This window comes from Oreochromis niloticus, linkage group LG1 (genome assembly GCF_001858045.2).
Source record: "Oreochromis niloticus isolate F11D_XX linkage group LG1, O_niloticus_UMD_NMBU, whole genome shotgun sequence".
In the NCBI taxonomy this organism is placed as follows: domain Eukaryota; kingdom Metazoa; phylum Chordata; class Actinopteri; order Cichliformes; family Cichlidae; genus Oreochromis; species Oreochromis niloticus.
The window spans coordinates 14,769,644-14,784,376 of record NC_031965.2 but is presented as its reverse complement, the minus strand read 5'-3'; the positions used below and the strand labels follow the sequence as shown (position 1 = coordinate 14,784,376).

General features: G+C 38.3%; 1 protein-coding gene, 1 long non-coding RNA gene and 1 other non-coding gene across 4 annotated transcripts; 1 reads left to right on the top strand and 2 right to left on the bottom strand.

Moving 5' to 3' along the window:
- Positions 1-1,855: 1,855 nt before the first annotated feature.
- On the top strand, positions 1,856-12,073 carry LOC100694330 (general transcription factor IIF subunit 2). Of its 2 annotated transcripts, XM_005466850.4 has the most exons (9): positions 1,856-2,011; positions 2,477-2,550; positions 2,795-2,819; positions 5,806-5,944; positions 7,107-7,166; positions 9,395-9,476; positions 9,642-9,741; positions 10,797-10,940; positions 11,062-12,073. In XM_005466850.4, the coding sequence occupies exons 1-9, from the start codon at positions 1,946-1,948 to the stop codon at positions 11,182-11,184; spliced, it is 813 nt and encodes a 270-aa protein (XP_005466907.1). In that variant the 5' UTR covers positions 1,856-1,945; the 3' UTR covers positions 11,185-12,073. The 2 variants fall into 2 exon arrangements, with proteins under 2 accessions (XP_005466907.1, XP_005466908.1); XM_005466851.4 differs by lacking the exon at positions 7,107-7,166.
- Positions 12,074-12,825: 752 nt separating this feature from the next.
- LOC102083273 (uncharacterized) lies at positions 12,826-14,628 on the bottom strand. The gene is made up of 4 exons (XR_268961.4): positions 14,471-14,628; positions 13,874-14,007; positions 13,487-13,574; positions 12,826-13,028 (listed from the first exon to the last, which is right to left on the bottom strand). It is a non-coding gene; the product is annotated as an uncharacterized LOC102083273 (long non-coding RNA).
- On the bottom strand, positions 13,313-13,446 carry LOC112847426 (small nucleolar RNA SNORA31). The gene has a single exon (XR_003220966.1). It is a non-coding gene; the product is annotated as a small nucleolar RNA SNORA31 (small nucleolar RNA).
- Positions 14,629-14,733: the final 105 nt, after the last annotated feature.

The window sequence follows — 14,733 nt, the reverse complement described above, 5'->3', positions numbered from 1 at the left end:
TGTATGTAGCGCTGCAGAACTTTTTTTCCCAGTGAATGAGGAAAAATAAGTGAAAATATTAAGTTGAGGATAATTGTAAGTATAAATTGTAACTTTATTTTTTTCTCTCAGGTCACCTGTGCTGGAACCTGCTCTTACTCCTGGGTTTTGCTGTGGAGCGTGGAACGTGAAAACATTGGTGGTGAGGTTACCAGGCTGAGCCCTTTAGCAGTGAGTAGAGGATGAGGATGATGTGAGTGGACCCATGCTGGCAAAAGGTCAATTCAGGACACCTTGGCTCAGGACTTTGAGCACAGAACAAAAAGGATGAAAGAGAAGGTGAAAGGAGAGGTTAGTCCTAATCCCAGACAATTTACGCTGTACAGTCTCATTAGTTTAACCCTTACAGGTTCAACCTGCCAACAACCTGCATAAAAAAGGTCAGGGATACTTTAACAGTTTTTTAAGTTTTAGGGCATCTTCTTTCTTTGAATGCCTTTTATTGAAGGTTTATTTCCTTCTTGGTTTTAGTGGGGGTTTTGTGTTAACAGGATGCTCCTGAGGTACCTCATGCCTGAGCTCTTGCCAGAACTGCAGCATATTGGCTTGGGGCCTCGGACCTTTAAGAAGAGGCAAAGTCCACAAAACACTGGTTGCTCTATTTGGATGGATACACCAGCAGACATCAAGTGCAAGGCCAGGGTATTTAGAAATAACAGATTTACTCTGTGTAATTGGTTTGTCTTTACCCACAGAAATGGCTTGAGAGAAAGCAAAAGGGTGAAGCAGAGAAAGACGGTATGTCGCGTTTCCCAGAAAGTGTCCAAGTATAATGCAAGTGGTTATACTTTCATGTCTCTTAAATATTCCCATTTAGCACAGTGTGCATTTTTGCAGTGTGCATTTATTATGTCTTCTAAGACCAGCTCTGTCTGTGGTTTCACAGAGCAACATATAAAGACAACAGTGGTGAAGATGGAGGGCATGCCCTACCTCCAGGCTCCCATGCTGAGCCTTCCATTAGTGAGGAATGGGATGATGATGTGATTGAACCCATGCCAGCGAAAGAGTCAATTCAGGACACTGTGATTCGTGACAGATGACTTTCTTCCTGATGGCCCTCAGCACTCAAGAGCCACAGGACTCTAGACTTTGAGCACCTACTGTACAATAGATTATATGAATTATATTTAAACAGGTCTTTGCTGGTCACTGAAACTGGACTTTAACACACAATAGTTTGTGTCAGTGACTGGACAATATGTTACAAAAGATATTTTAAAGTCATTTAAACAGTTATAAAGCAGCACCCTTCAGAGCTTTCATTTTATTCTAAAATATTTTGGCAATATAGAGAGAAATGAAAACAAGTAGAATGTTTCTCTTGCAGTACATGAGCTTATATTTTCACATTGAACCATGTTTGTACAGGTAACATCTAGATCAACCACATGTGTCTTGCTAAATTTAGTCAGTATAAATAGTGTCAGATCGAATGTCATTTTCAGTTTTTGTGTGTTGAAATTTTGTGTAAAACTCAGACTTTGTACTTAGGGATGGTAGAGGAGAGATGAGAAACAATTTAGCCTAAGTTTTTATGTGTGGGGTTAACGTTTCAATATTAATTGAGGTTTAACTAATTAGATTAATGGCAAAAAAGCCTATAAAATGTGCATTAATGTTACCTTTGTGCATCTGATTTGACTTTATGCTAAACTTTTTCTGAAAACTATTGTAAAATGCATTAATATGTAAAAAGTATTTGCTTTTAAGTTGCTTAAACTGGGGGGGAACTGTCACTGTGTTGTGATTTTTTAACAACTCTTTTTTTTAGTAGTGGCAAAGCGTAGTGAAGGCAGTAGTAGTAACGAATGTGGACCTTCAGAGTCGCCATACTTCCATATTTCATTTACGCATGCGTGTGGTGGTTGTCCTGCTAGAGTTTTAACAGTCATCATTTTAAAATATGTCAGAAAAAGGAGAGGTGGATTTGACCGGTGCCAAACAAAACACAGGCGTGTGGCTCGTTAAGGTACGTATACACTCTTTGTAATAACATTAGTTAATGGGATGTACGGTGAGTTACTAATTTAAACACGGCTAAAGCTTACGGTCTGGTAGCTTAGCATCTGCTGCTAAGTTATCTAACGCTGGCTAAGTTTATCATCTGTAAGCTAGCTCGGTTAAACTGGCATAGTACAATATTTTGGGAGCGGAACACACCATAAACAACTGATTTAATGAGATGCTATTACTTAGTCTTTACAGTCTTGGTAAACAACATCCCTAGTTAGAATTATAGCAGTGTAAACAGTGACGGGATGTACATTGCACAAAATGTTAAGCTGTACACAACTAGTTTAGCGATTTAGACCAAAGTATGTGACACATTTGCAAAAGTAACATTTTTTTAATAGTGGGAATGAGTGTAATAATGTTATTGCTTATATTTTGTGCATGTAGACAGTTTAAGTATAAATAATGTTTCTTCTTCCAGGTTCCCAAATACCTTTCTCAACAATGGGCAAAAGCGACAGGCAGAGGAGAAGTCGGAAAGCTCCGGATCTGCAAGTATGTGAAATAACTGAGCATTAATAAAAGTAGTAGAAGCCAACCTGCAAAGTTTCTTATGTGTGTCATGTGGCAAGGGAATAGAGGGAATGGGAACTGAGTCTATGTTGATCAATGGTAGGGGTTATCTGAGGTTAACTACATGTTTAATAGAAACAGTATTTTGGTCATATGCTGTACATTTTGAATATTTTTTTGAAAAGGCCCCTCAATTGTATTTTCTTTTCTTGTTTTTATTTCCAAGGAAAGGAAATCAAGGAAAGCCAGAGGTAAGGATTGCTCTGCATCCCAGTACTCTGACATACAGGAATGGGCAGTTTTAGTAAGAGCCAAAACATCAAATAATCTTGATGTGCTCACAGGTTGTTGCTCACTGTATTGATAATTGGGGAAACAAAATATATAGTTTAAATTTCAATTATTGTTTTGAATTTTATAAGGGTGTTTAAGGATAAAGATGGATATATACTACCAAGTGAAGGGAGTGTGTTGAGAAGATGGAAGGAGTATTTCGAGGAGCTCATCATTTAAGAAAATCAGAAACAGAAGAGGATGGAGAGAGGACAGTTAATCAATCGGAAAGTACAGAGGATTAGTAAGGAGTAAGTAAGGACAGCTTTGAAGAGAGTGAAGAGTGGAAAAGTAGTTGGTCTTGAGCTATGGAAATGTCTAGAAGAGAAGGCAGTCTACTTTTTGACCAGATTATTTAACACAGTACTAGAGAGAGAGAATATGCCTGAGGACTGGAGAAGAAGTGTAATAATAATGATTTTCAACAACAAGGGTGATGTGCAGAGCTGTAGCAATACCATAAAAATAGGGGGAAAAGTATTTGAAGCTAGGTTAAGAAGTGATGATCCATGAACAACAATATGGTTCTATACTGAGAGAAAGCACTACAGAAGTTATCTTTGCTTTGAGTGTGTCGATGGAGAAGTATAGAGAAGGTAAGAAGGAGGGTAGCTATGTCTTTGACAATCTGGAGAAAGCGTATGATAGGTTTCCAAGAGAGAAACTGTGGTACTTTATGAGGAAGTCAAGATGTTACAGGGAAGTAAGTGAGGGTGGTGCAGGATATGTATGAGGGCAGTGTTCGGGTGTGTGGTAGGAGTGACAGATGGTCTAATCGTGGGGATGTGATTGCATTGTCTCTGAGCCCCCCTTTTTTTGATGTGATGATGAACAGGTTGACAGATGAGCTCAGACAGGAGTCTCTTTGGGCTATGACATTGTGATCTGCAATGAGAGTAGAAAACAGGTGAAACAGAGCCTGGAGAAGTGAAGATGTGCACTGGAGAGAAGAGGAAAGAAAGTCAATAGAAGCATCATAGAATATGTGTGTGAATGATAGGGTGACAGATGTAACAGTGAAAATCCAAGGAGTATAGGTAGTGATAAGTGTAAATACTTTGGGTACACCATACAAAGCAGTGAACAAAAAGACAAGAGGTGGCAGAGTTAAAAATGTTCACATTTTCATTGGGAGGATTGGAAATGAGTGTATCAAATCCAGTTTTATTGTCATATCACAGATTCAAGTAAAAGTTGGTGAAAAAGTTTATATTGCAGAGCTCTAGCTTAGCAGATCATAATAAAAGAAACACAATAAGATCCAATGTTTTCTATATGTGCAAACAAAAAATAAAAGAGCATATGTCTGGCAACAGAATAATAATAATACTAATAAATCATAAATAAATAGAAACTTCATAATTTGTTCAGCAGCCTGATAGCGATTGGACAATGTCTCTTTTGTATCCAAGTTCATGAGACTGAGGATCCATTTATAGCGTTTTCCAGGCCAGGAGTTCTTACAGGTTTGAACAGGTTGTGGTTAGGGTGGTGACTTGTCTTTAATGATCCATTGGGCTCAGGCAGTGCATTGGTGCTCATATATCTCCTGGAGGGAGGGAAACTCAACTTCCATCATCACTCTCTGATGGGTGTCATATTCCTCTACGGTGCAGTTTCCATACCAGATGATACAGCAGGATGATTTCAGTGGAGCTGCTTTACAAAGACCTGAGATTGCTGGGGCTCACACTTAATTGTTTTAAGCACTGGAGGTTGTACAGTGATTATAAGGCCTTTGTTGGGATTCAGAGATTCTTTTATTGCTACCATATAATCTGCCTTATGATAAATGCATTAAGAACATGTTTTACAGCATTATTTTATCAGTAATATTTCTTATAGGGTTCATATTGCATTGAATATGTTTGTCATCACATTCATTCTATTCACAGGTTTAGTTCATTTTATACACATTGCATATCTATGTTGATTTAGAGTTGATGTTCCATCCAAGAGGGTTTTAAGCTTCACTGGTGAGAGTGTCCAGGTGATACATGTTGAGGGAAGATGAGAACATAGCAGGTTAATTGCATGCATGCTTACAATACACATATTAATCTAGTAGCAGGCCTGAGCGAAGGCCCAAGTGTCTTCTGCTTCTTTTTGAGACTTGCTGCAATTCAGTCTACTTAGTGATTGGTGACGAGGGTCAATTATTAGCTCTTAACGATCCCGAAGCTTGAAGTTTATTACCTTAAAAGGCAGGTGTTATAGAAAAGAGAAGTTATATGACTGTTTATAGTTATTAAGATGTATGAGATGTGCTCATGTCTGTAAACAAGGTATTTTTGACCTGTATTGACGTGTAAGTGTGGGCGTTAATTTTCTATGCTATAAAACCAGCATTCAGTGTATTTTTGTCAGAGGAAGACATATGCTGATGGTTCCTCTCCGGTGTTAATAAACTCATCGTTTGATTGCACTTGTCTGGTGCCTCCGTCGTATGTTGTCTGGTCTGCAGTTGATCGATCTCGCTTCACCTTCCTCACTATGTTTTTGGTGTGTAATTACAGATTGTGTTTACCACATTACCTTTGTTTCTTGTGGAGTTGGTTATATAGTTTGTAGACCTTGCCATGTTCCTCTTGTTTGCCCATTCTGATGGGCCTCTGGACATCAGCTTGACTGGCTCTGACATCATCAGCCTGAAAGGCAGTGTTGCTGGCAGTGCTGCCTGAACCTTTTATTAAGCTAGGGATACTGGAGGGGATAGGTTTGGACAAGCTTCTTTGAAACAATGTCATTAATGCAAATTCATGTACCTGGAAACTGCATTTCTTGTACTCGGTGGCATCACTTCTGTGAGATCTGTTTACTACCTTATAAGTAGCAACTAGATCCCAAGTGTGTTAATATGTCCTGCTGCTAAAAAGAAAAAATAATGTGATTGACTCTTTACAGGTGTCTTTCACTTTGAATGAAGAGCTGACTGTGATTGACGGTATAGAGGATAAGACGGTGTCTGCACCACGCGAACACCCGTTCACCATGCAGTCAGTGGGAGGTCAGACATTGGCAGTCTTCACAGAGACTTCATCAGGTGACTTTCTGTTTTCATCTATCACTGCTTTTTCTCTGCTTTCAACCTCTTTGCTGCAAGATGAGCTTGACCTAATTGCAATATCAGTTTTCTGTGTTAACTAATACCTCATTAGAATCACAGGTAAGTTGTGATTGGGTGATGGAGACCATTTTGCTACTCGTTGTACAGTTTGCTGTCTTCATGCAGTTTTCCCGTTGCTTGCCCTTTTTTGTCTTTGTGTGATCCGAACTTTTTGTAGACTTTTCCTAGAGTGTCACATTGTCCACAGTCCTAACAGTGGGTATTCACAAGAAGTGTACTCTACATCGTGGATTAGTGGACACTCAGTGGAAAACAGAAAAGTCTTTTGTCTTTATCCAGTTTAATTTGTTTGTCTCTACGTGTTTCAGTTTCAGCGTTTGATCGTCTGTCATTTGTTGGGGGTTGACATTTTCAGTCCACTGCCAATCAGCACAGACAATTTGGGAATCATTTAATATAGCAGGGACGCTTATCAACACAAATCATTGCTGAATTTGGAGTTGATTTAATTTGTGCATGGGATTGTTTGGCTCAGTTTGAATTTCATCAGTCTTTTGTTCTTTCAGTATAATTAGGTTTTCAATTTTTGCATAATTAATTACTTTGCTATGGATGCTGGTGATCTTGAGCTGCAGCGGTTACTTTGGGACAGCATATTATGTGTCTGTGTGTGCATTTTAGGGCTGCACAATTTAAATGGTTCATTGAGCGAGGCATTAAGTTTGAAGAACTTAGACGTGATCAAGAAGACAGCTCCAAAAGCAGTGAGAGGAAGTCATGAGGTAGTAAAATCTAAACATTTTAGTAGATCAACAGAAAAGATAAGTGTTATGTTTAAATTAGAAAAGTAGTTTGGTAATATTTTCTTATATTTAGTTTCAAATGAGATGCATTTGTGCAGCCCTGCTATGCATGTGTATCAGTGGTGGGACAGGGCATCCGTGCTCCGTTGTTGTGCGGCCATGCTTGCTTTGCTCACGCGCACGCATTTGTACTTGCCAGAGATCGTGCCGAGAAGCTTTGTGTAATTAAAAAACATTTTTGGTGTGCGACTAAACCCTGGGTGTGGTTCTTACTGTTCGATCCCTTCCATCCCTCGTATTTTTCATGTTCACCATCCCTCCCTCCCTTCCTGTAGGCCAGTCAGAAGAGAGATCTGATGGCAGCAGCTCAGGTTCGGGGGCAGGGACAGGCCCAGGTGAGTCCTCCGTTTCCCTAGCAAGTGACAAAGTTGCACAAAGCAGCTCATGAAGTCAATGAAGTGATTTAGGAATCAGAATCGAGGGTTTATATTTCTCATCAAGTGAAATTTTTGGTATCACAGTAAAAAGCCATTTACATGCTTTGGAGAATGCCGCTGTGCGTACTGACGATTGCCATGTCTGTCCAGTTGTTGTATTTTTGGCAGTTATTTGACCTGTGTGTGTGTGATAGTGTGTATATCTGTATATCTGCATAATCATTCACCCTACTACTTGTAAATGTAGCAAATTTTAATAACTTTGTTAAATTTAAAAAAAAAACTTTATAATGTCAGTTTTCTATAGCACATTTCATTGGTTACTCAAACTCAGTGTTATAATATATCTTTATTGGCATTGCACAGTCATACATAGTACAATGAAATTGGAAAATTGCCATATCAATTTATCACCATAAAAGATAGAAAACCTGTGTAGAGCTACAGTACCTTAAGGCAATAAATATAACAAAATGTTACAAATAAAATAAAACATAAGTTAACACACAGTTGTTAAGTTTAAAGCATGATTTAGACTTCTGGAAGAAATCTACGTAGTAACTTACAACGTAGCAGAAAACTCCTCTTAAACCTACACTGCAACTCAGTTGTGGCAGGTTGTGTTTACAGCGTTGGGATAAAAGGAGTTTCCAGTTGCTTCATAAGTTACAACCTTGATTTCTGCAGACGCATAATTCACATTCATGAGCCTGAGAATCAAAAGTTGTTGTTTTTTTTGTTGTTGTTGTTTTGTTTTGTTTTTTTGAAATGTAAACCATTGTTATTACAGTTAAGTGAATTTAAAAACTAAATCTAGATATGGAAAAATAATTTTAGTTAACTGAAATAAAAAATAAACTTTTGGAGGAACAAAATAAAACTAACTGAAATTATTTTGTGAGTCTTGTCTAATAAACGAATAAAAACTAAACTAAAACAAAGAGATTTCAAACAATAAAAAGTTAACTGATAAAAGAAAATCCATTCAGGAAACTAAACTGTACATAAAACAAAAGGTCAAAATGAAGTAAAAATAAAAACAAATTTGAAAATAAAAACTATAAATGCACACATGGTGGTAACTGACTTTGTGTGAACAGACAGCTTGGTCCGAAGAATAAGACCTCAGTAGTAGGACTTCAGCACATTTAGATGTAATTCTGAGAATAGTTTAAAGATCTGCACGTGGTGACCTGAGAGGTCTAATTGGGTTATAGACACTTGAGAGCTTTATTAACTATAAGAAGGGTTTTAAAGATAATTCTGATTGTGATGGAGCTTATTGTCACCATGTAAATGCAAAAGCTCATATTTGAGTGGATTGATGTGCAAAACAAACCTGTCTGATTCAGTGATCGTTTACAGTACAGATGCGTGCATTTTTCTGACTAAAGCAGTAAGTGAAAAACTATTCTGAGCCTTGGTGAACAATTTAAAAACAGTGTTTTTATAGAACTACAAGCACAAGAAATGTGGTGAAGAATTAAGTGTGGTCAAAACACGTGTGCATGTATAAATTCTAATATTTACTAATTGGAAGTGGCAGAGGTTATTGGTACTGGAAGCTTTTTGTTTTTAGTCTGTAGTTTGAGGAATTTTGAGTAAGAGTGGTTGAGCAGCCTTCGGTCTTGTGCACATAAATAGTCTATGGAGCACACAAGATTAGTAGCTTCTTATGGATTTGCATTAGAAAACAGTACGTGCTTTCTACACTGAAAGCCGCTGCCTAGCAGGGCTGAGGTATCAGATAACTAATGGTTTCCTAGAAAACCAGAAAGGAGTTTTGTTAACACTTAAGCTAGGATTATACTCTCCGCATCCACAAGTCACTTTGTTTTGTTTTGGTTTGTTTTCTTAGGGGGGGGGGGGGGCGCAAATGGTCCGCCAAGAAGTTGATTACAATGCATCAACTACGCATGCGCCTGTCCGTTCTCCAGCTGTCCATGTCCGCAAATAAAGGCGTTATGCTGGATTCTGCTCTGATATAGTTTCTCATACAGCACCTAGCAAAGGAGAACACTTTGGTTATTGTTATTATTTTTCTTTCTTGTTTCTAAACTGTTTCCACTTATTTGTTTACAGCATTTGTTTCTATCCCTTCTCTCTTCAAATATGCCGTAAATGCAGTGGTGCACATGGACTAAAAGTCTGTATCAAGTTTTTTAATTAGCTGCACTCTCGTTCAGATAAAATAACCTTGGAGGGAGTGGTAGTGCAGAGAGCAGAATGCAGGCCTGCTGTCAGTGAAAGCTATATGAGGCTGAAGAGGTGAGCATTTAACACTTAAAGTTACATGAATGAGCGTGGATTGTCTTGTATCAGAATGTCTTAATACTGCATGCATGTGGATGTTTTACTAGAAATTCATCTATATTTGTTACATTTATATTTTATACTTACCAGGTAAAGTACTTCTCCCTGTCTCTCTAACAGGTTACAAATTGAAGAGTCCTCCAAACCGGCCAGGCTGTCTCAACAGTTGGATAAAGCTGTTACCAACAACTATAAACCTGTGGCCAACCACGATTACAATGTAAGAAACCCTACAGAGAAATCTGTTCTTTTATTATTACACTCACTTTTTTCATTTTTCATGTTAGATTTAGTTCATGCAAGAGACACAATTAACTGATATCTGGCCAAGAATTTGCTTGTTATATTTTACTGCCTTGTTCTTAGTTGTTTTTGACCACATGCTCTAAAGGATTCACACACAAGGTGACCACATGTCCCACTTCACATAGGACTTCCCAGCACAATTATTTCATGCCCCATTAAATATGCATATTTCATCAGTGCCCCATATTTTTGATTTTGAATTGTAAACAAAATACGGGAGATTGGAGTATCACAAATACAGATAAAAGCAGTTAATATCATAGGAAAACCTATTCTCATATTAAAATGCTGTAAACTGGCCCCTAATTATTAATCTTTTCACATGTGTTGACTTTCCATGGAAATAAATGGAAAATGAAGGAAAATGTACTACATTATTTAGAAAATGAGTGCAAATTATAGATATATTATCTCACTTTGCTGTTACATCTTTAGTTTTCTCTGACTAAACTCAAAGGCAGACAGAGGCAAACAAACAGCTGCAGACACACTCTCTGCTACAATACAAGTCAACAAGCTTTGTTTCGACATAGAATATAGAAGATGTGTTATTTTTCACTTTGTGTGACTCTTGCTGTCTAAATCCTTTCAGAACGCATTAAGCAGAACTTCATCTGATAACCAGTTTATCTGTTCATGTACTTTTGGTATTTCCTCTTGGTTCTAGACAGCTTAAGTTGCCTTTCAGAGTAATGAATTTAGCATCAATTAATTAATCCCTTGAGATCTAATGAATCACTTAAGAGATATTGTGCAGTATTTTCTTATTGAATGTATATAGAAGTTGAGCTGTTGCTATGGGGGGCTAACTTTGAATTCTCAACAAGCAAATTTGCCAAGTCCCACACCTGATCAATTTAGATAATACATGGTCCTTTTGATAGCCCAGAGTATCATCAGTCTCCCATGAGCAGTAATTAGATAATAGATAATTGGTGTTTAGCTGACTTCTGCCTGTTTTTGCTGCAGCGTGAGTATGAGAGGAAGAAGAAGGAGGAGGGCAAGAGAGCCCGAGCTGACAAGCAGCAAGTGTTGGACATGTTGTTTTCTGCTTTTGAGAAGCATCAGTACTACAACATCAAAGACTTAGTGGATATCACCAAGCAGCCTGTGGTAAGACTTGAGGGCTTGGTTATAACTCATTTGAAACAGTACTATTGGCCCAAAAAGTTACATTTACATTTAGCTTTAATTCTCAAGAGTATTATCTCATATTGTTTGTTTTTCTTCTCAGATTTACTTGAAGGAAATCCTGCGTGATATTGGCATCTACAATGTGAAAGGAACACACAAGAACACCTGGGAGCTCAGGCCAGAATACAGGCATTACCAAGGCGAGGAAAAGACTGATGAATAGTTTTTGAATCCAAAGGTCAATACATGCTTTCCACTCAGAGGAGGGATTTCCTCTTGGATCAGAGCTTGGTTTGACCTGGTTTCTCTACATCAGGTCTGAAGATGCACTGGACGATGAGGTGGAGTTTTGCAGTCCCATCTCATTCTGTAGGAACAAAAATAAAGGGCACTATGGAGAAATCAGAGGTTAGGCATTGAAGTATGCACCACCTTTTTCTGATGTGGTTCCCTTTCATAGCTTGAGTGTGCTCATGTAGTGTTTTAAGAAGTAGATGATCTATGACTTGAGGCTGAAAGCAGTGAATCATGTTTTTAAGTGTTTTGTATATCCAGAAATATGGGGTTTAATGTGGAGAGGACAAAAATTTCAGAAGAACAGTGTTACTATTGGTATAGGTTCCACTCAGATTTTTGTGACTTTTTTCTACAAGTCAGTTATGATTTTTTTTGTTTTTTCTTCAATGAAACATGGTTCATCAGTTTTCCACAACACAACAAATTGGATCCACAATTTATTGTGATCTTTACTCCAGGTGTCTTCTTCTTAACCCACCTTTTGTATTATTTTAGGTTGTTTTATATTTGGTCGACTTATGCAATAAAGTGTTTTTTCAATAGAAAACTTATTTTTCATAGCAGCCAGCTTAATACTTGATACAAGAACAAAAGCATAAATGTGAAACCACAGTGAAGGCAAATCAGCGTTGACCCATTACACATCCATCACAGCCGCCAGTGTGGTCTTCTACTGTTGTAGCCTGTCTGCTTAAAAGTTCAGCATGCTGTACATTGAGATTCTCTGGTTACAAGTGACCATTTCAGTTACTGTTGTCTTCCTATCACTTCTAAGTAGTCTGGCCATTTTCCTTTTCAGACCTGTAAACCCTAGAGATATTTGTGGAGAATCATCCCACTGGACCAGCAGTTTCACTGTTTGAACTTCAGTAGGTCATCTGCATACCTAAATGCCTCAAGTCATTGTTTTGCAATTGGCTGGTTAGGTGTAAAAAGAAAAAAATATATATTAATTTGAAGGCAATATGAGCAGAGTACAAACATATTTGTCTTGTTATACAATATTAGAAAGTTTTTTTTTAAAAAAGAAACATTTTCAGAAATATTTTTGGGTTTTTTCTTTTTTTGTACTACTTGAACACTAAAGTGGCCATCCAATAAGATGACAGTGCCAGCAGTCGCCCACAGCTCATTTAAATTTGAGATCCCTGCTGTACAGTAATGATTGCTTGAGTGTGGACTGCAGTAATAAAAGGAATTAAGTACATTTACATAAAACTGGTAATAGGTAGTCAGTTTGTGATATTACTCATTACTGACATTGACTACCCATATTGAAATTTCCCAGTGATAGGTGGTACCTGACTTTGGGAATGGCTGTGCAGCCACTAGTCTAGTATATTGAAAGAGAATCAACTATAGTTACAATAATCAAAGAAAATTCTTAATTATCACTTTACAGTGACTTACTGATGTACAGTTTTCTGAATTATTGTAGTGTCTTTACAGTATAAAGCCCCTCGAGGCAGGAGTTAAGTGTTGAATACTTTCCCACAGACTTAAACTTTTACATTCACAAAAGTACTCATGAAAATACGGTTGAATAGTTTTATTTAAATTTTTTTTTAAAAAAAAAAAAAAAAAAGGGGGGGGGGGGCAGGTTTATACAACACAAATCCTGGTGGCAGATTAAGACCTGCTGTAAATGCGGCACCGAAACCACAACATGACAATTACAAACGTGCTCTTCGGTTTCTTTGGCAACAGAAAGTGAAGATGTCCCACTGGGCCAAGCTCCATTTGCTTTTTACAATGCGTCCAACCAATTATCTGTAAGAAGGGGTAAAATATTAAATAAAAATATATTAGAAAATGGAAACATCCAACTGCATAAAAATATCAGTGATCCTGCAATAAACAATTTAAAGTAAGATCTCAGCAAAGCTTTCAGTCAACAGTGACCACCACGGTCTGCCTAGAAACCACCACCCTGTAAATCTGTTTTGAAAGCATGTGCAGGTATTAATGTATTTAGTGGGTGAATACTTAAAGCTGTTAAGTCACACCACGTATTCCCATGTGAACCCAACCTTTGACCATTCCTAACAGGCTTAAAATGTATTCCTCTATTCAATCTGTGCTGCTATAAAAATGAAGCATACAGAAAGCGCGAGGAAGGCTCAGTTTAGCATCTCTATGCAAACCCAGAAGCGAAAGAAGTCTGCTTCAGGTCTATCAGTGGATGCAAATTCATGTACAACCCCAGTTAAAACATTTTAAGCGCTCACCAGCATTCCTCGGCTTTTGTCCACAGCTCGTCAGCCTCCCGCAGCTCTGGTTTTATTACACCATGCTTCATACACATCCTTCATACTTCTGAAGGAGGGAAAAAACAAAATTATACATGATACAGTCTCTTTACAAGAATATGTAATAAAGGTTTTTGTGTGCAGGCATGTTAAAATAAACAGTTTATCCTCCCTTCTTCAATCTGAGACGCCATGGAAAAGGGGCGATCAGAAAGCGCAGGGACATTTAATATTACATCTAAATGTTATGACCCAGGAACTCACAGCAGAGAGCCCAGGCTGTCAAAGATGTGGTCCGAGGACAGGCTTGGTCACTTTAACTACTAAACAGTAGCAAAGTCGTTACAATGTAAACTCAATACATACATGTTCGCACACTGCTTGGCAGCGGTCGTCTCAGGTCATGTAAGAACACAGCCACCGGCATCAATAGTGCATCATTCTGCAACACAGCAGTCAGCCGCAGCTGGCTCATACAGGTATTCATCCAGCGGAATGATCTGCTTTTAAAAGTGCAAAAGAGAAGTTAAAAACGCTTTAACACTTAATCAAGGTCAGAACAGGTTTAGTTTAACAGGTTTAGCAGATTTACGCATGGAAAATGTTAGTTACAAAGCTAGCATTAACATGAGCTAACTAGCAGCAATGGAGCACATCCGGTGCTATGCTAAATCTGGTATCGTTAACGAGCATCCATTAACCCCTCTTAAAATCAGGTCATTCTCATGGCACAAGGCATCTCGGCATTATATTTAGCCCCGTGTTACTGCTCATTTCGCTCACTTAGCCGTTAGTCTGGGGTAAAACTAAGAAGCCGGGATTATTTTGAACAAAATATTTTCGAACTCGTGACACAAAATGGCTCAAGCTCATTTTACACGTGTCCATTGATTCACCATAAAACTCAACAAGCGTCATTAACTTGGCTTTCTTTAACTCGACAGTGCGCCTGAATATACTTACAGTAGGTCATGTCGGGTAAGGTGAATGAACCGCCAAGGTTACGCATTATAATGTTCACAAAAACCTCCCTTCACTTGCCGTAACACACGAGAGGACAGGCAGCGAAAGGACTGCTCAGAGGTTATCGTCCGGATTATAAAGGATGCCGGTGGCGGCTCATTGTCGCCCCCTTGAGGCCGGTTAGGAACTTGTAATTTGCGCTGTTGCCCCCTGGTGTTCAAAATGGGTTACGGCATGTAATGTCCGAGTGCGCTGCTTTGATA